Genomic DNA, 25,720 nt, shown 5'->3' with positions numbered 1-25,720 from the left:
AATCTTCTGGAAATTTCCGAGCTGTTTAAAGGCACAGTTAAGTTAGTGTATATTACCTTCTGACCCACTAGAATTGTAATGCAGTGAATTATAAGTGAAATAATCTCTGTAAACAATTGTTGGAAAAATACTTGTCATGCACAAAGTAGATGTCCTAACCGACTTGCCAAAACGATTTTTTGTTATCAATAAATTTGTGGAGTGGTTGAAAAACGACTTTTAATGACTCCAACCTACAGTGGGGGAAAAAAGTATTTGATCCCCTGCTGATTTTGTACATTTGCCCACTTACAAAGAAAGGATCAGTCTATAACTTTAATGGTAGGTTTATTTGAACAGTGAGAGACAGAATAACAACAAAAATATCCTGAAAAACGCATGTAAAAAATGTTATAAATTGATTTCCATTTTAATAAGGGAAATAAGTATTTGACCCCCTCTCAATCAGAAAGATTTCTGGCTCCCCGGTGTCTTTTATACAGGTAACGAGCTGAGATTAGGAGCACACTCTTAAATGGAGTGCTCCTAACTGCAGCTTGTTACCTGTTAAAAAAAAAAAAAAAAAGACACCTGTCCACAGAAGCAATCAATCAATCAGATTCCAAACTCTCCACCATGGCCAAGACCAAAGAGCTCTCCAAGGGTGTCAGGGACAAGATTGTAGACGTACACAAGGCTGGAATGGGCTACAAGACCATCGCCAAGCAGCTTGGTGAGAAGGTGACAACATTTGGTGCGATTATTCGCAAATGGAAGAAACACAAAAGAACTGTCAATCTCCCTCGGCCTGGGGCTCCATGCAAGATCTCACCTCATGGAGTTGCAATGATCATGAGAACGGTGAGGAATCAGCCCAGAACTACACGGGAGGGTCTTGTCAATGATCTCAAGGCAGCTGGGACCATAGTCACCAAGAAAACAATTGGTAACATACTACGCCGTGAAGGACTGAAATCCTGCAGCGCCCGCAAGGTCCCCCTGCTCAAGAATTCATATACATGCCCGTCTGAAGTTTGCCAATGAACAATCTGAATGATTCAGAGGACAACTGATGAAAGTGTTGTGGTCAGATGAGACCAAAATGGAGCTCTTTGGCATCAACTCAACTCGCTTTGTTTGGAGGAGGAGGAATGCTGCCTATGACCCCAAGAACACCATCTCCACCGTCAAACATGGAGGTGGAAACATTATGCTTTGGGGGTGTTTTTCTGCTAAGGGGACAGGACAACTTCACCGCATCAAAGGGACAGGGCCATGTACCGTGAAATCTTGGGTGAGAACCTCCTTCCCTCAGCCAGGGCATTGAAAATGGGTCGTGGATGGGTATTCCAGCATGACAATGACCCAAAACACACGGCCAAGGCATCATAGGAGTGGCTCAAGAAGAAGCACATTAAGGTCCTGGAGTGGCCTAGCCAGTCTCCAGACCTTAATCCCATAGAAAATCTGTGGAAGGAGCTGAAGGTTCGAGTTGCCAAACGTCAGCCTCGAAACCTTAATGACTTGGAGAAGATCTGCAAAGAGGAGTGGGACAAAATCCCTCCTGAGATGTGTGCAAACCTGGTGGCCAACTACAAGAAACGTCTGACCTCTGTGATTGCCAACAAGGGTTTTGCCACCAAGTACTAAGTCATGTTTTGCAGGGGGGTCAAATACTTATTTCCCTCATTAAAATGCTAATAATTTTATAACATTTGACATTTTGTTTTTCTGGATTTTTTTTGTTATTCTGTCTCTCACTGTTCAAATAAACCTACCATTAAAATTATAGACTGATCATTGCTTTGTAAGTGGGCAAATGTACAAAATCAGCAGGGATCAAATACTTATTTCCCCCACTGTAAGTGTATGTAAACTTCCGTCTTCAACTGTTTGTTAGTCACCTTTGTTTTGCTTCCTGTTCTGTTGCAGTTCGGACGTTGCGTCTGATCTGTGCTTGTGCTGAGGACTACTCCTGCCTTCATGAGGCAGAATCCAAAACCGCAGCTATGTGAGTGTAATGCTACAACATTGCTTTTATGGATATGAACATGCTGAACCATGCTCGTTTCCCCTCAAATCTCTCACACACAGTGCAAACAGTGTTATTTACAGTGCCTTCAGAAAGTATTCACACCTTGACTTTTTCCACATTTTGCTTCAATGTGAATTTAAAATGGACTAAATTGATTTTTTTTTTTTTGTCACTGGTCTACACACAATAAATATCCCATTATGTCAAAGTAGAAATGTTTTTACATTGTTTACAAATTAACATAATTTAAAAAAAAAAAAGAACTACCTCAATTTTACCACACACATATTCAACCACAAAAACCAGGGAGGTTTTCCAATGCCTCACAAAGAAGGGCACCTATTGGTAAAAAAAAAGGCCAAAGGTGACTTTAAAACAGTTAGTTTAATGGCTGTGATAGAAAACTGATGATGGATCAACAATATTGTAGTTACTCCACAATACTAACCTAATTGACAGTGAAAAGGAAGCCTGTACAGAATACAAATATTCCAAAACATGCATCCTGTTTGCTATAAGGCATTAAAGTAAAACTGCAAAAAATGTGGCAATGTTTCGGGCAAATACAACACATTACTGAGTACCACTCTCCATATTTTCAAGCACAGTGATGACTGGATCGTGTTATGGGTATACTTGTCAGTGTTAAGGACTAGGGAGTTTTTCAGGATAAAAAAAATGAATAGAGCTAAGCACAGGCAAAATCCTTGAGGAAAACCTGGTTGTCTGCTTTCCACCAGAAACTGGGAGATGAATTTCCCTTTCAGCAGGACAATATCCTAAAACACAATGTCAAATCTATGCTGGAGTTGCTTACCAAGATGACATTGAATGTTCTTGAGTGGCCTAGTTACAGTTTTGACTTAAATATACTTGAAAATCTATGGCAAGACCTGAAAATGGTTGTCTAGCAATGATCAACAACCAATTTGACTGAGCTTGAGGGATTTTGAAAAGAATAATGGGCCAATGTTGCATAATCCAGATGTGGAAAGCTCTTAGACTTGCCCAGAAAGACTCAGTTGTAATCTCTGCCAAAGGTGCTTCAATAAAGTATTGACTCACAGGCTGACTACAAAATACATTTAGAAATCTATATTATTAAATTATTGCACCCACACTGCTCGCACATGCCAACGAGCATCTGCGTTGCCAAGGGCTTTAATAGAAGTCAGTTCTATTTCTGACTCAGATCGAGCTGCAAGTCCTGCCTCTCCCATCTCCTCATTGGTTTATAGAAGCAGGTACCCACGTGCCGTGTCCTCATTGGTTATACCCACATGGGTGACTGAAAGACGAAATAGGTCGGTGGCAGTAACACGGAACCCAAACCGGCTGTTTGCGTGCGCAATCGTGCATAAATGTATTTTGTCCCCCCCACACCAAACGTGATCCCGACACGCAGGTTAAAATATCAAAACAAAATCTCAACCAATTGTATTAATTTGAGAAACGGGTCAAAAAGCATTAAACATTTATGGCAATTTAGCTAGTTATCTTGCACTTGCTAGCAAATTTGTCCTATTTATCTAGCTTGCTATTGCTAACTAATTTGTCCTGGGATATAAACATTGAGTTGTTATTTTTACCTGAAATGCACAAGGTCCTCTACTCCGACAATTAATCCACACATAAAACGGTCAACCGAATCGCTTCCAGGCTTTTTCTTCTCTTGACTTTATATTGCGATTTATAAGTAGCTCGCAACAGCAAGCTAGCTAAATTGGACAAATTAGCTAGCAAGTGCAAGCTAGCTAAAATGCCATAAATGTTTAATGCTTTTCGACATGTTCCCAAATTAATATAATTGGTTCAGAGTTTGTTTTGATATTTTAACCTGCGTGTCGTGATCACGTTTGGTGTGGGGGGACAAAATAAATGTATGCACAATGGCGCACGCTCGCAGCCGGTTTGGGTTCTGTGTTAGTGGTGTGAATACTTATGTAAATTAGATTTCTGTATTTAATTTTCAATAAATGTTATAACTTGTCCAAAAACATGTTTTCACTTTGTCATTATGGGGTATTGTGTGTAGGGGGATATATATTTAATACATTTTGAATTCAGGCTGTAACAACAAAATGTGGACTAAGTCAAGGGGTATGAATACTTTCTGAAGGCACTGTTTATTTAAAAAAATATTAAAAAATCTGCACTATTCTGTGTTTGTGCTTTATACAGACTTACTGTACAGATATTTTGGGGGGAGTATCCAAATATAATTTAGGACCTCCTGCCTCGGTCAGTGGTTGCCTTGTCAGACTTCATTAGAGATCACTAAGGCCAGACACAGCAGGGGTCTGGCCAAGGATCACTGCCCCCTGCAGAGTGCCCCATCCTGGCCGACCCTCAAAGTGGGTCGCCTTGTCTGGAACATAGGCAGGGCCCAGCTAGCCTAGGAGCTGTGGATGGGAAAGCGGCTCTACTGGGCAGCAGAAAGAGCTATAGGTCAGAGACCATGTAATGGGTATGCAGAGTGTAGACGTTAAGTCATTTGAGGTTGGGGTGGGGGAGTAATGTAGTGAGAGTGGGGGAGTAATGTAGTGAGAAAGTTTACTGGGTTGTTTGCTTGATTAAGTAGTCTACTACTAGAAGAGAATTTAATGAGGTTTGCTAGTGTAGGCAGGAAACTGATGGGGTAGATCAAACGTTTAAGAGCCAGTCCACACGCTACCTAAATGACACCCAGTAAACGTCTGTCTGCATAAAATTCTAATTGGACTAGATCCCTATTCGCACGGGACCAGTATTACTAGAGAACGTTGGTTATGTAATTATTACCCCAGCATGTCTGTTTTTTTTCCAGTGGATGATTCAGACGGGTTTTGTTTTAGCAAACTGCCCTGTAATACGTTTTTCAGTCATTCACAATTGACCGTTATGACGGAAGCCTGGAGGCTCTTCTATGCGTGATGATATTTCACATGTCTAGGGATGGCCTAATGTTGGCCTAATGGCCTTGAGTTCGGAGGAAGTCAAAATAATAATGCATATCAATAAGAACTATGAACTGTAACCTACGCAGACATTTAATTACCTGATGGATTTGTCAATTAATTGCAGTGTATATTGTCCACTTCATCTTTTAAGAGAAGTATGGCACTGGGAAAGTGCCATACAGTCATCTGTAGGCTACATGCATAGCACTTTGTTTTAAGCATCAATTTGTTCCCATGTTCTTACCCCAACTGGGATGCAGCACCTGTTAAACCCTGTAATATCCTTCAGAACACAGGGATAACTGTTCGCACAGGATTAGTATTATCAGAGGACCTTGGCGTTTGCTGAAAAACAGTAGGTTTTTAGGGCTGTGATAACCTTCCTTCCAAGTAAAAATTACTGACATGGCAGATTCGGACGGGACTAAAATTACAGATATGGTGAAGTTGTGCTCGTGCACATAATTACATGACCTTAGCTCCCCCAGTAGAACTTATCCCATCCGAATAGGGCTTAACAGTGAAATGCTTACTTACGGGCTCTTCCCAACAATGAAGAGAAATAATAGAAAAAAATAATACAAGGAATAAATACACAATGAGTATTAACTTGGCTGTACAGTATACATGGGGTACCAGTACCGAGTCGATGTGCAGAGGTACGAGGTAATTGCAAGTGTTTCGCCACACCTGCAATAACATTTGCTAAACGTGTATGTGACAAATAAAATTAGATTTGAGTTAGATATGTACATATAGGTAGGTATAAAGTGACTAGGCAACAGGATAGATAATTAACAGTAGCAGCAGCGTATGTGATGAGTCCAGTGTTAGCCCGGGTAGCTATTGATTAACTATTAAGCAGTCTCATGGCTTGAGGGTAGAAGCTGTTCAGGGTCCTGTTTGTTCCAGACATGGTGCATCGCTGTCGCTTGCCGTGCGGTAGCAGAGAGAACAGTCTATGACTTGGGTGGCACCAGTCTTTGACTCCAGCCACCCATAGGCCCATTGCATGAGCTTATATCAAATCATATGTATTTCTAAAGCCCTTCTTACATCAGCTGATATCGCAAAGTGCTGTACAGAAACCCAGCCTAAAACCCCAAACAGCAAGCAATGCAGGTGTAGAAGCACGGTGGCTAGGAAAAACTCACTAGAAAGGCCAGAACCTAGGAAGAAACCTGGAGAGGAACCAGGCTATGAGGGGTGGCCAGTCCTCTTCTGGCTGTGCCGGATGGAGATTATAACAGATTGCCAAGATGTTCAAATGCTCATATTTGACCAACAGGGTCAAATAATAATGATCACAGTGGTTGTCGAGGGTGCAACAGGTCAGCACCTCAGGAGTAAATGTCAGTTGGCTTTTCGCAGCCGATCACATTGAGTATCTCTACCGCTCCTGCTGTCTCTAGAGAGTTGAGAACAGCAGGTCTGGGACAGGTAGAATGTCTGGTGAACAGGTCAGGGTTCCATAGCCGCAGGCAGAACAGTTAAACTGGAGCAGCAGCAGGAGAGAGAGAGACTTACTTAAATTCACACAGGACACATAAACTGCTGCAGCATAAATACTGGAGGCTGAGACGGGCACCTCAAACTGTTTGAGGATGTGGGCTCCACGACCAACCAAACATGGTTCTCTCATTATGTTTGTTTGGAGCATTAAGGGCATAGCTCATGTAGTGCTGGCACAATTACCGTGTAACCTGACGGTTATGGGTAAAGACTGTCATGAAAAAAAATTGCCATCATAACCGTTTTAAAAACGTTTTTTGGGAACAAACAGCTACCTGAAGACTGGATGGCTGGGAATTCTTGCGGTTGTCTGTTTCTGCAGTAGCGTGGACTCTTATCAACGTGCTGAAACAGGAAGGTGTTGTAGCAAAGGAGTCTTCGGTTGCCTAGTCAATGCACCCCAGAATGCAGCAGCAGCAGCATACATAGAATAAATGGGACGGCGTCCCCCATTCAAGTCAATTATGGCATAATGGATGGACTGGTGGCCATTGCAAGTGTTCCCATAGGCGCAAAGCAGGAAGTGTACCCGTCTATGTGTTTGAGCCACATCAGTTAACGTAGCAACGCGCATGTCCCACATATCTGAGGATCTGTCTTTTTCAGCCATCTTTTTTTTGAGGGGTGCAAAATCCACTTGTCACTAGGGTTGTTGTGGTGAAGTCATGAATGCAGTCAAATTCCAGGTGACCGTTTAGTTATGGTAATTAGGCTTCTCCAAGCTCTGAAGCTGCTGATGGTCATTAGTAGCCTACCAAACTGCCTGGTACTCAGCACTCTATTGTCCTTCTAATCACTATGACATCAATGCCAATGTATTAGAAAATCTAATCAAACACTTCATGAGAGCCCATGTGCTCATGTTGCTAAAAATGTCTATAGGCTATGCAATTGCGAGAGAGAACTGAGTAATGGCCTCTATTACAGAGGATCCCATCAGTTTTCTATAGGCTAGGCTTGCTATATTTATTTCTCAACCTTCCTAATATTAACCACATTGCTTCTCTTTAAAACAGGAGTATAGCCTACCTGGCTGGCATGAAAATAAACCATGGGGAAAGGCGTCCTCCATTTGTTATTTAAGTGCATAGATGACATGTTTTTTTCCCCCCCCCTGTTTCGATACAGTGCATAATGGTCCATTGTAAATCAAAACAAATTGGGTGACAATATTAAGTTATCACTTGTGAATGATGCCCAGCATAAGAAACAATGCCTTTTTATTTTTTTTAATTTGTATTATTTGTATTTATTTTTGACGCAGTCGCACACCTCATGTAGCCTAGCCCATGGGCCTGTATCTTTTAATAAGGTTTGTATCACAACTAAAGTGGCCAAATAACTTCTTTAAAATGAAGCAAGTTAATCCGCGTTACAATGGTCTTAGCGCCTAACAGGCATACATAAGGGCACAACGGCCACTGGCCGTAAAAGACATGGATTTTTTTTTAGGGTGCATTACGGCCCCACAAAGGGGATGCCACCGTAAAATTGCTTGTCAAATTGTGAATGAGTGACTGATATAGTGTGTACAGCCTGTGCAAAAAAAACTAAGCAGAGCTCATGCCTTTAAAGTGTTTTTTTTTTAAAAATTCAAATCCTCATTAGTTGCATCATGCAGCTTTACAATGTATTAAAAATAAAAACATAGCCCAATGTTTGTGGAACCACTGAAGTTACATGAACTCTAAATGAAGCATATAGGATTACCTATTTCTTTCTTAGCCGCTCAATACACTGTGCACTCCCTGAAAACGTTTGGAGAAAATATCCTTTCTGTTTTATTCAGCTTTGTTCAATTGTATTCATGCTATAAAATAATGTCAAGGAATTCTAAGCAAATCTTGTCTGCTAAATGAACTAGTGTAGCCCACAGCCATTTGGCATAGCCAGATCAGGACCTAACATAAGGACAACTGAGTATTCTGTTCTTCTGAAATGGACTACATTTTCTTCATATTATGCTTCTTTAGACCTGTCTAAAATAATGGATTTATTAGACTTTATAAATGTAGTTTTCCAAAGGTTTGCGTCAGTGGCTTGTAGGAAGCCAGGAGATGCTAAATGTGTTTGTTAATTAACGGGCAATTACTGTGAGACAGACAGTTATTTGCTTGACAATCACCGGCTGATGAAATGTTGTGACCGCCAGAACCCTACTTGTCACTTAAATCATGCTGGATTGATTGCTTTCATTGTACTCCTGCGACTTTTTCATACTCTTGCTTGTGCCGGTCGCTTTTTCACGTTAACGTTACGACTGCGGAAATGTTTGTAATGACCTGTCAAACCCCGATAATAGCTGAAGAGGGCTCAATGGAATACATTGTCTTTAGCGTCCTGCATCGTCTCGACAGTTACATCACAAAAACATAAGAAATAACTATTTTGATGGGTATCAATTTGTGAAATGTATCATTTAAAACAGTTAAATTTTTTACAAATTAGATGCACTAAAATGAAAGCTACATCTGAAAATAAACACTGATTAGTGATGATATGTCTGATCTCGCGAATAATGTAAAGTATGTATAAATGTGTGTAATCTAGAGCCAAGCGTGTTGATTTTAAACCGAGGCTATCCTGTTATTGACACACTTGTTGAATTATGCAACAGAACGTGACAACAGTAATTGAGGCAGTCTGGATGGCACAGGTGAGTGTATGTTGGCCTAGACATAGTAAGTGTTTAGTGGTTGCAGCCCTATGCCACCCCTTTGTTAAGCTATTCATATACACTGAGTAAACACAACTTTAACACCTGCTCTTTCCATGATTGACGAGGTGAATGCTATGATCCCTTATTGATGTCACTTGTTAAATCCGATTCAATCAGTGTAGATGAAGAGATGGGTTAAATAAGGATTTTTTTTAAAGCCTTGAGACATGGATTGTGTGTGTGTGCCATTCAGAGGGTGAATGGGCAAGACAAAATATTTAAGTGCCTTTGAACGGGGTATGATAGTAGGTGCCAGGCGCACCGGTTTGTGTCAAGAACTGCAAAGCTGCTGGGTTTTTCACTAAACAGTTTCCTGTGTGTATCAAGAATGATCCACCACCCAAAGGACATCCAGCCAACTTGACACAACTGTGGGAAGCATTGGAGTCAACATAGGACAACATCCCTGTGGTGCGCTTTCGATGCCTTGTAGTCCATGCTCCGACGAATTGACTGTTCTGAGGGCAAAAGGCGGTGCAACTCAATATTAGGAAGGTGTTCCTAATATTTTGTACACTTGGTGTATGAGTACATTCTAAGAAACCAAAAGAGATATTTGACAAATTGAATACCTGAATTCCCACATCCCAGAACTTTTTTTGTCTGTGCCAGTAAAATGTTTTACGTGCTATAATTTAGTAAATATCTGATGGATTTTAACAAATGTAAAAGCTTAGAATATCTTCATCCATTGTCCAACTTGCATTTATAAGAATACTTTTTCAAACCTTTTAATCATTTTGATGACCATTGCTAGCTAAAGACCCAGTGCTGTCAATTTTTTTCCCCTCCATCACTCTGTATAAAAGCTGATGAAACTAATGCTGTAAAAGTGTAAAAACATTTGATCAGTGTTGCACTAAATTACCAAAAGTGGACACTCCTTCAAATTAGTGGATTCTGCTATTTCAGCCACACCCATTGCTAACGTGTATAAAATCGAGCACACAGAGGCAAATATTTGCTTTACTGAAGTGCTCAGTGACTTTCAACGTGGCACCATCCTAGGATGCCACCTTTCCAACAAGTCAGTCAAATTTCTGCCCTACTAGAGTGGCCCCGGTCAACTGATGTTATTGTGAAGTGAAAACTACTACGAGCAACAACGGCTTAGCCACAAAGTGTTAGGCTACACAAGCTCACAGAATGGGACTGCTGAAGCATGTAGTGCGTAAAAATCATCTGTCCTCGGTTGCAACATTCACTACAGAGTTCCAAACTGCCTCTGGAAGCAACATCAGCACAAGAAGCTGTTCATCAGGAGATTCCTGAAATGAGTTTCCATGGCCGACCAACTGCACACAAGCGTAAGATCACCATGCGCAATGCCAAGCGTTGGCTGGAGTGGTGTAAAGCTCGCCGCCATTGGATTCTGGAGCAGTGGAAAAGCGTTCACTGGATTGATGAATCACGCTTCACCATCTGGCAGTCCAATGGATGAATCTGGGTTTGACGGAAGCCAGGAGAACGCTACCTGCCCGGATGCATAGTGCCAACTGTTAATTTTGGAGGAGGAGTAATGGTCTGGGACTTTTTTTCATAGTTCGGGCTAGGCCCCTTAGTTCCAGTGAAGGGTAATCAAAATGCTACAGCATACAATGACATTCTGTAGCTGACTCTGTGCTTCCAACTTTATGGCAACAGTTTGGGAAGGCCCTTTCCTGTTTCAGCATGACAATGCCCACATGCACAAAGCGAGGTCTATACAGAAATGGTTTGTCGAGATCTGTGTGGAAGAACTTGACTGGCCTGCACAGAGCCCTGACCCCCCCACCCCATCGTACACCTTTGGGATGAATTGGAACACCGACTGAGCCAGGCCTAATCGCCCAACATCAGTGCCTGACCTCACTAATGCTCTTGTGGCTGAATGGAAGCAAGTCCCCGCAGCAGTTCCAACATCTAGTGGAAAGCCTTCCCAGAAGAGTGAAGGCTGTTATAGAAGTAAAGGGTGGACCAACTCCATATTACTGCCCATGATTTTGGAATGAGATGTTCGACGAGCAGGTGTCCACATACTTTTGGTCATGTAGTGTATTTCCTGATAGTTGCTGGTGGAAATCTACACAGGACCTTTTAACACCAGGTTTGCATGGGTGGGAGATTCGGCTTTCCATGGTGACCTCATCTTGTTGTAAGTTGGTTAATAGACCAATAACAACGAGTTCCAAACCTCTCAGACAATGGTTTGTTTTCTCCTTGCCACTCAGACCACTCCCAGACAGTCCTAGGAAAATTCTTGCTTGAGAAATTCTTTGCTAAAAACAATTTTAGCTATATATTTTATTTATTTATATTTTTTACTTCACTAGGGTAGGGGGCAGCATTCGGAATTGTGGATGAAAGCGTGCCCAAATTAAGCTGCCTGCTACTCAGGCCCAGAAGCTAGGATATGCATATAGTTGGTAGATTTGGATAGAAAACACTCTAAAGTTTCCAAAACTGTTAAAATAATGTCTGTGTATAACAGAACTGATATGGCAGGCGAAAACCTGAGGAAAATCCATCCAGGAAGTACTATTATTTTGAAAATCTGTTTTTCCATTGAAAGCCTATCCACCATACAAAGACTTAGTACCCAGTTCACGATCTCTATGGCTTCTTCTACATGTGGCCAGTCTTTTAGGCATCGTTTCAGGCTTTTACTCTGAAAAATTAGGGAGATGCAGCACTTTCAATGAGTGGACAGTGGAAATTTCCAGACATGAGTCCAGCGTGTGATTGGGAGTGCGCCTTTCTTGTTTCTCCTTTTCTATTGACGAAGCTTTTGTCCGGTTGAAATATTATTTATGACAAAAACAACTTGGGGATTGATTTTAAACATCGTTTGACATGTTTCTACGAACTTTTATTGTACTTTTTTTACTTTTCGTCTGGGTGTTAAGGGCGCTTTGTGCCTTTGGTTACTGAACTAAACACACCAACAAAACTGAGGTTTTTGGACATAAAGAGGGATATTATCGAACAAAACTAAAAAAAAAATTGTGTAACATGGAGTCCTGGGAGTGCCACCAGATGAAGATCAAAGGTAAGTGATTAATTGAATCGCTATTTCTGACTTTTGTGAGTCCTCTCCTTGGCTGGAAAATGTTTGTATGGTGTTTTGTGGCTATGTGCTGTCCTAACATAATCGCATGGTGTGCTTTCGCCGTAAAGCCTTTTTGAAATCGGACACTGTGGTTGGATTAACAAGAAGTTTATCTTTAAAATGGTGTATAATACTTGTATGTTTGAGGAATTTTAATTATGGGGTTTCTGTTTTGAATTTGGCACCCTGCAATTTCACTGGCTGTTGTCTATGTGGGACGCTAGCGTCCCAATGATACCAGAGAGGTTAATATGGAAATCTATTACAGTAAGGTAAAGTTACCCAGAAATTATTTTGAGATTGATTAAAAAAAAGGTTGTATTGGGCCTTTCATCATTTGAATTAATATTCTACATTACCAATGAAAGGTAGTCATTGCGAGTGTACCCATTTAGTTTACCAGACAAATTGACAGGGTTATCGGTTCGAAGCCCCTTCTATTCATTTTATTTCTATGGCAGCACATGCAGTCAGGAGAGGAGAAAATGTGCGGTTTTAAAAACAATAAATATAATTTATTTTTGATGCTTTTCGAATGGTTATTAGGGAGACCGCGGTCATAAGGCTGACCGATTACGGCCACAGCCCTAAGCTCATGCTCTATATTTGTCTCTTTGTATTGGAGTGTGCAGAGCAGTCAGACTTTGGATGTGGTTTGCTGGATACCACTTCTTAGCGCTGGCGGATGTAGCTTATTTTTGGGAGCCCCATAATCTAGTGGCTGCTGGTGACTGTTATGCAATGGAATATGAGTTCAGAAACTTCCCTTTTCGGTCTTACACTACATACAATTTGGGTATAGTCAATATATTTTAGCGTGTGTGTGAGATGTTTTGTTTTTGGACATGGCAATGGCGTACTGCCATTTCTATTATTGCTTCATCAGTGTGTTTCACTAAGAGTTTACCCATAGTATTTAAAGAAAGGCTTCTATTCCGAAGAGTCGGCTTGATAACTGCAGAAGAAATGTTAATGCATTAAATGTGATCATTATTCTCACAAATTACTTTGTGTGCACGAAAAAGTATGAATGAATATAGTACGCATGTTTGCACATTAACCTACTATCTGTTTTCCCTGTCACCGAGCTAGGCAAATCTGCTTTTAGTTTTAATGCACTGTATTGCTCTAACAAAATTCGAAATGCATTTCATCTTCATGTTCTGGTGCTATTTAGGCAATTTAAAGTGTTGTTTTGCGGGCTTATTTGTGGATGAATACAACTTGTTTTCTGGGTGATTAGTGATTTATTTGTTTCCCATGACTGCATTTGTATTTTAAAGTGGCAAAATGTAACTTTTGGGGTAACCTGGCCAAATTCACATAGACGTGTGAGTCATAGATCTATTATACTTGAAATCAAGTCTAAGAAGCGGTATATCGATTCTATGTACACAATTTCTATGCTTCCCGTTACGTTTTGTTTTTGCATCTTTTACTTTCAAAAATACTTTTGGTTATGGGAAATATATTTCACAGCTGTTAAGATGGTACAATGATTTCTACCTCACACTACTTCACTTTGTCTTTTTCAATATCTCCTTTTCCTCTTCGAATTGTCCAGTTCACTTGTTATTTCAATCAGAACTTTCAGATCAACAACCCTGTAATGCCTTTTCAATTATGTCAAAATCGTTGCATTATGTTGATCCAAGTTTGACCCTGAATTTGATATTCATGTTAACACTGGAGTTTATAGACTAATTTGAAGTTTATAGTAATGTTTGTGTAATGAGGGTGTGATTTTTGTTGTGTTTGAGTGTGAACACTTTATTATAGCACAACTATTTAAAAAATAATTTGATTTGGTTTTTAAGTCATTTCTTGCCTTTCTGTTAAACGAACCCTCTTCTCTGTTTGTCAGCGGGGCAGATGACTTGTTGCCCATCCTCTCCTATGTGGCTCTGCGCTGTGAGCTGCCTCAGCTGGTGTCAGAGTGTGCTGCCCTGGAGGAGTTCATTCATGAAGGGTAGGTCTCCAACTCACACAGACTTAAATCCCAGCTCACCTCACAGAAAACATGTCCCCTAACTCCATTCCACCTGCGACACGCTACTTTCCCCTTTTCAATCTCAACTCCTGACTCTAGAGATCGTCTCCCCCTCTGGCTCAGTCTCTATCAGAGTTTCCTTGCGCGTCTGCTCAGACCACACCTGAGAGGTCTATTTCAAATCAAATGTATTTATATAGCCCTTTGTACATCAGCTGATATCTCAAAGTGCTGTACAGAAACCCAGCCTAAAACCCCAAACAGCAAGCAATGCATGTGAAAGAAGCACGGTGGCTAGGAAAAACTCCTAGGAAAAACTCCCTAAAAAGGCCAAAAACCTAGGAAGAAACCTAGAGGAACCAGGCTATGAGGGGTGGCCAGTCCTCTTCTGGCTGTGCCGGGTGGATATTATAACAGAACATGGTCAAGATGTTAAAATGTCAAGCATGGTCAAATAATAATAATCATAGTAGTTGTCGAGGGTGCAACAAGCACGTCCGGTGAACAGGTCAGGGTTCCATAGCCGCAGGCAGAACAGTTGAAACTGGAGCAGCAGCACGGCCAGGTGGACTGGGGACAGCAAGGAGTCATCATGCCAGGTAGTCCTGAGGCATGGTCCTAGGGCTCAGGTCCTCCGAGAGAAAGAAAGAGAGAATTAGAGAGAGCATATTTAAATTCACACAGGACACCGGATAAGACAAGAGAAATACTCCAGATGTAACAGACTGACCCTAGCCCCCCCGACACACAAACTACTGCAGCATAAATACTGGAGGCTGTAAAACAGCCTTTAACAGGCTGGTTAGATTGGCAGTAATGAAGGCATGTGGGCATATTCTAGTTTGGTTTTCCTTCCCTACAAAAAGACAAATTAAAAGCTTACTTGATGTTTATGCAGCTCAGTGGTTTGGAAGCAGAAGAGTATAGGCAAGGTGGGGCTCACTGGGGACCAAGACCCTACAGAGGTGGGCCCTACATGTATGAATTTTTGCTGTGATTTGCAAAATGTCTAGTCAAAAAAGTAAATAGGAAGGGGTGATGTTATTTACATGCTTATTATTGATAGAAAAGCATCAAGCCCCTCCCTACCCCCATCATAGAAGCATAGTGATAGACAGCTTTCCATCGCTTTCTCTCTGACACACACACACACACACAAGCCCTGGCTTGAGTTGCTCTCATATCTTAGTCTCATTAGCTTAAGATCACCCAGAGTTGACGAGGCTCCGGCCTTGCACCGCTCCCTTAAGGAAAACCCACCCTGCTTACTGTCTTGCCTTTTCACTCTCCACGTCTGTTCTTCCCTCCCTCTTTTATATCCAAATGGGCCAGGAATGTTCTTAAATAAAAAAAATTTAACTCTTGCTTCACTGGACCATTTCCTATTGTTTAGTCACGGTATGGTTGGATATAGTCTTTATGATAATCTTCACAAAGAAATTGAGTTGATTTGTTTTTGTGTTTAGGACGAAATAAAATGAATAAAATATGAGGTGTTGGTATTCATCACTTAATCTGCTGTGACGATTACCAAGATGTGGTTAGGCAGATTTTTATTGATCTATCTGTAAATTGTACAACAGTGGTCACCAACCGATCTTCAAGAAATTCCTACTTGATCAACAAACATTTCTTTAGCCTTGCGCTGCTGGTGGAAAGTGCACTTCATTCAAAGCCCTGCTTGCCGGGTAGACAGGGTTCACATTCTGAAGGGACTAGAGGTCGACCGATTAATCGGAATGGCCGATTTTAAATTAGGGCCGATTTCAAGTTTTCATAATCGGTATTTTTGGGCACCAATTTGCCAATAAAAAAATATATATATATATATATATATATTTTTTTTAAACTAGGCAAGTCAGTTAAGAACACATTCTTATTTTCAATGACGGCCTAGGAACGGTGGGTTAACTGCCTTGTTCAGCGGCAGAATGACAGATTTTTACCTTGTCAGCTCGGAGATTCGTTTTTGCAACCTTCATGTTACTAGTCCAACGCTCTAACCCACCTGCCTTACATTGCACTCCACGAGGACTACCTGTTATGCGAGGGCAGCAAGAAGCCAAGGTAAGTTGCTAGCTAGCATTAAACTTATCTTATAAAAAACTATCAATCTTAACATAATCACTAGTTAACTACACATGGTTGATATTACTAGTTTATCTAGCGTGTCCTGCGTTGCACATAATCGATGCGGTGCCTGTTAATTTCTCATTGAATCACAGCCTACTTCGACAAACGGGTGATGATTTAACAAGCGCATTTGCGAAAAAAGCACTGTCGTTGCACCAATCTACCTAACCATAAACATCAATGCCTTTCTTTAAAATCAATACACAAGTATATATTTATAAACCTGCATGTTTAGTTAATATTGCCTGCTAACATGAATTTCTTATAACTAGGGATGTGACGTTGTGTTACTTCTCTTGCGTTCCCTGCAAGCAGTCAGGGTATATGCAGCAGTTTGGGCTGCCTGGCTCATTGCGAACTGTGTGAAGTCCATTTATTCCTAACAAAGGCCGTAATTAATTATGACATAACATTGAAGGTTGTACAATGTAACAGCAATATTTGGACTTAGGGATGCCATCTGTTAGATAAAATACAGAACGGTTCCGTATTTCACTGAAAGAATAAACGTTTTGTTTTCGAACTGATAGTTTCTGGATTCGACCATATTAATGACCAAAGGCTCATATTTCTGTGTATTATTGTTATAATTAAGTCTATGATTTGATAGAGCAGTCTGACTGAGCGATGGTAGGCACCAGCAGGCTCGTAAGCATTCATTCAAACAGCACTTTCGTGCGTTTGCCAGCAGCTCTTCGCAATGCTTCAAGCATTGTGCTGTTTATGATTTCAAGCCTATCAACTCCCGAGATTAGGCTGGTGTAACCGATGTGAAATGGCTAGCTAGTTAGCGGGGTGCGCGCTAATAGCGTTTCAAACGTCACTCGTTCTGAGACTTGGAGTAGTTGTTCCCCTTGCTCTGCATGGGTAACGCTGCTTCGAGGGTGGCTGTTGTCGATGTGTTCCTGGTTCAAGCCCAGGTAGGAGCGAGGAGAGGGACGGAAGCTATACTGTTACACTGGCAATACTAAAGTGCCTATAAGAACATCCAATAGTCAAAGGTATATGAAATACAAATCGTATAGAGAGAAATAGTCCTATAATTCCTATAATAACTACAACCTAAAACTTCTTACCTGGGAATATTGAAGACTCATGTTAAAAGGAACCACCAGCTTTCAAATGTTCTGAGCAAGGAACTTAAACGTTAGCTTTTTTACATGGCACATATTGCACTTTTACTTTCTTCTCCAATACTTTTTTTTTTGCATTATTTAAACCAAATTGAACATGTTTCATTATTTATTTGAGGCTAAATTGATTTTGATGTATTATATTAAGGTAAATTAAGTGTTCATTCAGTATTGTTGTAATTGTCATTATTATAAATAAAAGAAATCGGACGATTTTAATCGCTATTGGCGTTAAAATCCTAATCGGTCGACCTCTAGAAGGGACATACTGCCTACATGGTGGACCAGGACAGCTGTGACTAAATCAAGTGTGCCTACTGTGCTGGCCAATCGGAAAGCTGAATTCACCGTTCCTATATTGCCGGTGTACCATGACCTACAGCAAAATGTTATACCAGCCTACATGCGATTTCATGACGTTTAAAACCATGGCCAGAAACTCAAAGAATACAGCAAAGAGCATAGCTGCAGGAAGTAGGGGTTTTGAGGTTATTTTTTGGGGGGGGACAAAAGTAGTGCGCTGGTTCTCTGGTCATTGGAACAATATTAATTTGTGCATGAGGCAGAAATAATGCGAAGCGACTAGAGTTTCACCATCAGGTGGAAGACTGTCCCCTTTCTCTGGTCAGGGGTGTATTTATTCCGCCAATACTGTTACAAAAGTTTCTTTAACAGAACTAAACGGGGATGGACCTACCTGCATTTGTCCAATAAAAAATCTTGTTTTAGTTGAAAAACTAAACGTTTTGCAACTGTTTGGCGGAATGAATACTCCCAAGTCTCACTGGAGGAAAGGAGAGAGCAGGGATGGTGAGAGGCGGACCCTCTGCTGCTTTCTCCCTCTGCTCACACTGACCATCAGATTCAGGTACCACCAGTCCAGTAAAATAAAGAAGCAAATTATTTCAATTTATGCTCTGCTTCGCAAGTAATACAACCAGTGATCTATTTTGTTATCCAAACTTTTATTTATTTATTTATTTATTGGTCTAATATGGTCTAAGAACAATATTGGCAGGCCACGCATGCTATGTATTAGGCCAACTGTATAATTAGGTTAATGTTGCATAGGCTTACATTTGTAAAGTTATGTAAAAATAAATAATAATAATTATCTGAGCATTAGATCTCTGCCTGCTTTTTGACTGCGACAGTGATCTTGACTCGGAAAAGGTTGGTGACCACTGTTGTACAACGATGGTACGGAGTTCTAACTGTTCTTCTGTCCAAGGTATCTGATTGGAGAGGAGGGCTACTGCTTGACCTCCATGCAAAGTGCTCTGCAATATGTGGAGTCATTGCACACAGGAGGATTTCAGCTGCACAACACTAAATTCACCTGATACAGGTAATGTACATCCAACATGATTAAACATTTCACTGAGTGCAAATGAGGTCTTTCTCAAATGCGTCCCGTTTAGAGGCAACTCTTCAATCTTAATTTGTTTTTAATCTAAATAATTTGTCTTACCCGTAACAATGGTAAAATGAAGTGAAATGTTAAGTGCATAGTGCTATGATACCATTGAGGACGTGCCCAAACTAGAAGTTATTGAACTGATTGGGGTTGGAGGGTTTGCAGTTGGATGAATGGAATAATATAGTGGGCCCTTGAGCAATGTTTCCAGAGCGGGAGAATAATATAGTGGGCCCTTGAGCAATGTTTCCAGAGCGGGAGAATTTACACAGGGATTAACTATATGTGACATCATTAAACAGTTCCACTTAAACTCCATGTGACATAATTAATCCATGCTAACTAAACATTTGATTTAAAAGTGTGCTCTTGTCTGAGAGATGTCAGTTATGCAAGGCTGTTCAGTTATGAGTCCTCTGTTCCACATTTCAGCTGGAATAACAGATTTGGTTTAAACGTCAGTCCGACCACCTCCCGATTCTTGTATCCAAAATTGATCAGTCCGTCGTCACCATGGATATAAAGGGGGGTGGATTGTCGTGATTTGGGGTTTCTCTGTTTCCTTTGTCACTGAGTGGAAAATCAATGTTTTACAGAATTTCATCTTATTTTATTGGAATTTGGGTATTATTTGCATTCTTTGTTCAGCTCCTATTGATCTGAAATTCTTCTGTATAACCACACACGGGTTCGGTACTACACTTCAACATAACATGGAGGTGCAGGCTAGTGCTGCAGTCCGATTCTCTACCCTCCTCTCAAGTGTGCACTCGTTCAACCCTCATGGATATCACAAGGATTGATGTAAAAGGGAAACTCCCTAACCCATGCTTATGCTAATCCTATGTTTTTAACTCCATGAGGGGGTGTGAACAAGTGTACACTGGTTAGAGGAGTAAAGGATCGGAATGCAACCTAGGAGCAAGTGAATAGCATCTTTTCTACACCAAAGAACATTGAAGTTCTTTGATTGGAAGGGCGTCCTTTAAATGCAGTAGCGGGACACATTGTAGCTCTCACTAGTCTACAGCAAGTGTACTGAAATAATACTATTTGTGGCAGAGGTCTGGATGTATATGGTCATTTATCGGCATCGTAACAAACCCCCACCTTGCAATCCAATCGACCCCAAACTGTTCACTCCTCTTGTTGGCAGAGAGAGAAATGTGCAGTTTTAAAGCTAATTTCCTGCAATTCTACACATTTTACATGTCTGTTTGTTCATATGATACCAGGAGTTGAATTCCCCCCCCCCCCAATTTTTTACATTTATTTTAAGTCTGGACCCACGGTCTGTATTGACCCCGTTCTGGGTCCGGATCTGGCCTGCAGACTACTTTGAGTATGGCTGGTGTATAGGGTGTTGTGTACCGATTAATTGAGCGCTTATTGTTTGCTATTTCAGGCTGCTGCTTTGAAATGGAAACCAGTATTCCCTGTGTTGCAGTGCTCTGAAGTGGCAGTGCCTGTTAGCTGCAGACTGGACCACGGTTCAACTTAATTCAGTGTTCTTAGCAAGAAATGACTTTGGCTGTCAAATTCTTTTTCTTATTTAATTTATGCAACAATGGTTCTGATGGGCTGGACCTGGTTTCCAACTTCTGTTTCTGTTCACCCAGGTGATTTGACAAAGCCTGATTGTTACCTGGACTAGCTGCAATGTGGAATTTCTTTGCTTATGACTGCCATTGAGGGGCATTTAGGTCAAGTGCTTGAAGCTTTGTCATACGTCAACCTAAACTCTGCAAAAGATTTTATTGCTATTGTCCAATATTGCTCAGTTTTATTGCTTTCATTTAGGAACTCACCCTGTCATTTTATTAAATGAATGTCTGAAAGATGACTATGTGCTACCATAGAGCAACATGTCTCTCTTTTGAAACTAAAAGAAAAAGCATGGATTGATAAATTATTGTGTGGCTGCTTACATAATATTATAAGAATAATTTATTTTAGATGTCAGGATTCCAGTTCAATTTTAATGCTTGCATTCAGGATATGTTTTAAGGTAATGCACACGTTGCTGAAGAACTAGGTTGGTGTGAGTGATTGAAACTATGCTAAGTATTGTGTTTCCTGAGAATGTGTGTTCATGCAAGAATTTGTGGGGACAATGCCCTTGCAAAATTGAGATATGGGCCCCCCAACAAAACATTTTGGGGCCATGATTAGAACTTATTTAGTGTCAAATTAGTTTGTAATGTATCTAAGTATTTTGTGCATTTGGGTGGATGGAGTTCTAGGGGGGATTCTCACAGGGTTATGGTTAATCGCTCTCTTGGAGTATCTTAGAGCACAGGGAAAAAATGGCAATACTTTTTAATTCAATTCTGACTTCACTTCTGAAAGACTCATCAGTTAAACTAATTCACTGTAATGGTGTGCACGCCAGCATGCACTTGCAGATAAAATGTTAAAGCCACAGGGACTGCAAAGATATTCATTGTTTTGCTACTGTGGTTGAACATTGTTTTATACTTACAGAATATATCATGAGCTGGTGTCAGTACAGTATTAGGTTGAGGTTTAAAGTGGGATGGGGATGGATTTAGGGGAGAGTTTGTGTTTAGATGACGACATTGCAGACGCATGTCAGATCTCACAACACCAAGATGGGTGTTTTAATATATCCGCTAACCACATCGTATGATATTGCAATCTGATGCCAAACTGCACAGTTTGACGAAGCGCGCCACCATTTGTTGATGCAATGCAACGCCTGTGACATAGTCGGCCTGTGTCTCACAGCTATATGAAAACGGAGCACGGACAACTCTTAATACCTGGTTTATTGACTCAATTTATCATTTTTATTCATACTGTTTTATGCTATTTGTTTTCTATTTAATACTTTTTATTTGGTCTGTTAAAGAAATGAATGGGTCCAAAAGATGTAAAAAATGTTTTGACATCCTAAAATAATTGTACCACCTGCTGTCAGCATTGTCTTTTGACACATCTGTGAAAATTGTAACCAAAAATGTGCTAATATGTACTGTGTATATTTATGTAAGAAGTATATAAATAATAATATAATGGACATGATGGAATGTAATGAATGCGGTTGTATTTCACACAGTACGTGAACCACTACATTGACTCAACTAATTCTGACCTGTTTTTTTTTTTGCTTTTGAAGCCTTATGAACATGTATGTTGGTTAGAGACTCAGATTCAATATGCTAATTTATTGGAGAACCCCCATAGACATTCATCTGTGTGGAGGGTGTTAGTCTGGGTGGTTGTTATGAATATCTGTGTGTGTTGTCCTGGAGGTTTATAACAATAAAGAAGTTGAGGAAAAAGTGTCCCTCTGAGAATTTGTTCATTATCATTCAAACTCTCTTCAGCTGAAGATATGCCCACTCAAATAATGTGAAACATTCAGCCAACTCCTTATATAGCCCTGCTGCATGCCCCTCCCCTCTGCACTCAGTTGACTGACACTAGAATCTAATGCATTGTTTTGCTGTTTATTTAGGATGAAGATTTGTTTAGAACAGACATAGAGAGCGGTTGGGGCAGTGTTGACCTGATGGGTCTGTGTGCTGGAGGCCTGGCAGGGAGGAGGGCAGATGGCTGGATTGTTCAGTGTTTCCGGACCAGAGGAGAAGACATGCCAATGCGAATCAGGAGGAGTCCAGACAACCGCAGAGGACTTTAACTTTAATGCATAACTCGCGCTCACTGTGTGTCCCCTTGAATCCCTTCAAGTCCACTTACCTTGTCACCCACATGCAAGCTGAAATCTCAGTCAGAGCTCGGATCCTATCAGGACCCATTATGCCGTAACAGACTACTCAGTCCCAGCCTCCTTGGCAGGATACACTGCTTCATTCCCAGACAGATCCTCGCAACCCCTCTTCCACTTCCCCTCATAACAGCCTATTACACGTACACACCCCATGTGGTGCTGACATCCATTATACAAGGAGTCTATGAAACAAGAACACCTGAGTGGGCTCCCAAATGGTGCAATCAAGGGTCTGAAATCAAACCGGACCCTGGTTTGATTCCAGGCTGTATTACAATTGGCCCAGTGTCGTCCGGGATTGGCTGGGGTAGGTCGTCATTGTAAATAAGAATTTGTTCTGACTTGCCTAGTTAAATAAAAAAATAAAACCTGCTCTTTCCATGACATGGACTGCCCAGGTGAATCTACAGTACACAGATTCGTTGTAACCCTTGACACAAACACCTCATTCAACTCATTGAGGGCTTGATTAGTTGAAGTTGAATCAGGTGTGCTTCTCCAGGGTTACAATTCAAATGTGTAATGTTGGTGTTACTGGAGGACCAGGGGTGGGAAACACTGGTGTACGGTACAGGAGGAGCTGGAGGTGAAGCAGCGGAATGTACCTCTGGTGGCCAGACCTGAGTTCAAATACTATTTCAATTTATTTTCAATAGATGTCAAAACAAGTATTCAGATAACCTTTATTTGAAGAAAAAAAAAAAACAAGTAGTTGAATATTGGAATGTATTTGTAAATGCTCTGGGCGCGTTTAGAGCGGATTACTTTTGCCTTTTCAAAGTTTGTTGCATTATGGGGATAGAAATTGTTTGACTTGCGCCCACATGTTGACTGCAAACATCAACTGATCAAAGGTCATGAAATTGTGACTGCAGTTGACTGCAGGTTTATGCAGTTGATCAGTACCAGCTTTATCCTGCAGCCATCGCCTGCATTGTTGACTGTTGTCAGCTAATCATTTGGGTGTTTTTGTTTGACCCAGAACAAATGTGACCAACGACATGAAACAGGAACCAACTTTGTAAACAGTGGATATGTACAAATGAATGTGATATCTGATGTTTTTCGTCATTGTTTATGAAAGATTTTATTTTATATGTTGCACTGAGCCTTGCTGTTGGAAAACCCCATCAGTGTCTGACTTTCAGCTGTAGCAGATGCACCTCCCCCGACTTCACTCCTCCACCTCTGTCTACAGTCGGTTGCTTTAGTCTTACCGCTCAAACAAGCCCACTGACTCAAATACACTCCCATGCATTAAACCCAGGTATTTACTTTCATATACAATTTGGTCGACTATTTGTTTTTTTCAAATAACCATTCAAAAACTCAAATAAAAGTACTTGTTTTGGGCTATGTATTTGAAAATACTCAGATACACAGAAAAAATATATTTAATAAACAAGTATTAAAGTACACATGCACTGTATTTGAACCCAGGTCTACTGGTGGCCTGTTATACCAGCCTATAACCCTGTGTGGGGTACAGTGTACTGGCACTAGAGTGTGATCTATACCAGAGGGTGCAGCAGTAGGAAGCCCTAGGTTGAGATAGTTGGGCTGAACTTGACAGGCGGCCTGGAAAGTATGAATGACAGCTACCCAGTGCATTTGTCTGCTGACATTACTGTTCATGTCAACATTGGAAACTAATCATCTGATAAAATGTAGTGTGTGTGAGGCCATGCCCTGATGATGCTGGCGTGAGATCAAACTGTCCTCTCCATCTCTCTCTGACCTCAGAGCTGGCCACACATTTGATTAAAGTCTGTGGAGTGTGTGAGCCTGCAGAAAGGTCTCCAAAAACACCAAATAACCATATTTTTTAAATAGATACAGCATTAAACAGACAAATCCCTCTGCTCTCTCTTTCGTCACACCACTCCAAGAGTTGTTTCCCTGTCTGTCGTATGTGGACCGGACCACACACACACCCACCCACATTATTGTAACTGAGATTCATTGTAACAAAGAAACACAAATACTTGCAGGTATTTGTTCAAAATGTTATTTTCAGAGTTTCCCAGAATGTATCAAGTAAATCTGTTGCCTGCCAGTCTGTCTCTCAGCCTGACTGTATGTTGTGGTGTATTTTGGCCTGTGAATGTGAGGCATGTGGGTTTTTTTTATTGAAAACTTAAGCTTTGGTAAGCACTTGCTACAAGGGGAGCATGATACTGCCAAGGTCTCATATTTGTTTTTCCATCTGTTTTAATATTTCAATCCCTTAACTGATTCACGTGTTTTAAAGTGGGATGGGTCAGTCCAATGTTTTATGAAACCAGAAAAGAAATGTGATGCCCACTTCTTAACTGTTCTACCTTGCTTGTTAACATGACATCTGGTATAGGCCCAGCCCAGGAAATAATATCTTAAACTTAACTAGTGCAATTCATCATTTGCATTTCAATTGTTTACAGTACTTATTCAATTACTTTAATGATATATAAAGACAGCTGTATTTCTGTCTGCTCTGGTTCCTTTTATTTAATGCAGAACTACATTATTTTCTACAACAGTTTCAGTGCCTCTTAGTGATATGTCAAATGAGGTCAGGTGCCATACAACCTGCATAGTGCTCTTTGTGAGGGAGACCCTCCTATTTGACTGATCTGTGACCCACTGAACACTTAAAATACTGATGTTACATCTCTCTGTAATTTTGTAATACATTTTAAAAAAATACCTTCTCACCCTTCTTCCTCCTCCCTTTGTCCTCTTTTAGAAGCGGATTCATGATATGATCTGCCTTGTAAGAATTTGTAAGTCCACCACTGTCCTTCCTCTCCCTACAAAAGACAGTTCTCTTTTCCTATTAGAATAAGAAAGGGCATCATACAGGAGGGTATATCGGCTTGAATGTGTGTAAACAGTGCTTGACTTGGGCAGAAGCTCACTGGAGCTGAGTACTGGCACCTCAAGTGTTCTACTGCTTGAGCTCCTGTACCTCTATAGAATACTAGCTCAAAAGTATTGTGGAGTTCCTAAATATAAACAGTACTGGCACCAAGTCAAGCACTG

The 25,720-nt window shown here is 40.8% G+C and overlaps 1 protein-coding gene across 3 annotated transcripts in view; it reads left to right on the top strand.

The window, feature by feature from the left end:
• The window catches only part of LOC106573672 (VPS9 domain-containing protein 1), a 35,357-nt gene extending 9,962 nt beyond the window's left edge, over positions 1–25,395 (top strand). Inside the window, exons 13-16 of one of the 3 annotated variants that reach the window (XM_014148939.2) lie at positions 1,912–1,990; positions 14,137–14,241; positions 18,760–18,876; positions 22,427–25,395. In XM_014148939.2, the coding sequence (XP_014004414.2) occupies positions 1,912–1,990; positions 14,137–14,241; positions 18,760–18,871 (296 nt within the window). In that variant the 3' untranslated portion in view covers positions 18,872–18,876; positions 22,427–25,395. The other 2 variants (XM_014148938.2, XM_014148940.2) reach the window with 2 other exon arrangements.
• The last annotated feature ends 325 nt before the right edge of the window (positions 25,396–25,720 follow it).

The sequence above is a fragment of the Salmo salar genome, chromosome ssa16, assembly GCF_905237065.1.
Source record: "Salmo salar chromosome ssa16, Ssal_v3.1, whole genome shotgun sequence".
NCBI classification, from domain to species: Eukaryota; Metazoa; Chordata; class Actinopteri; order Salmoniformes; family Salmonidae; genus Salmo; species Salmo salar.
The sequence above is the reverse complement of the archived record's forward strand: the minus strand, read 5'-3'. Positions and strand labels throughout refer to the sequence as shown.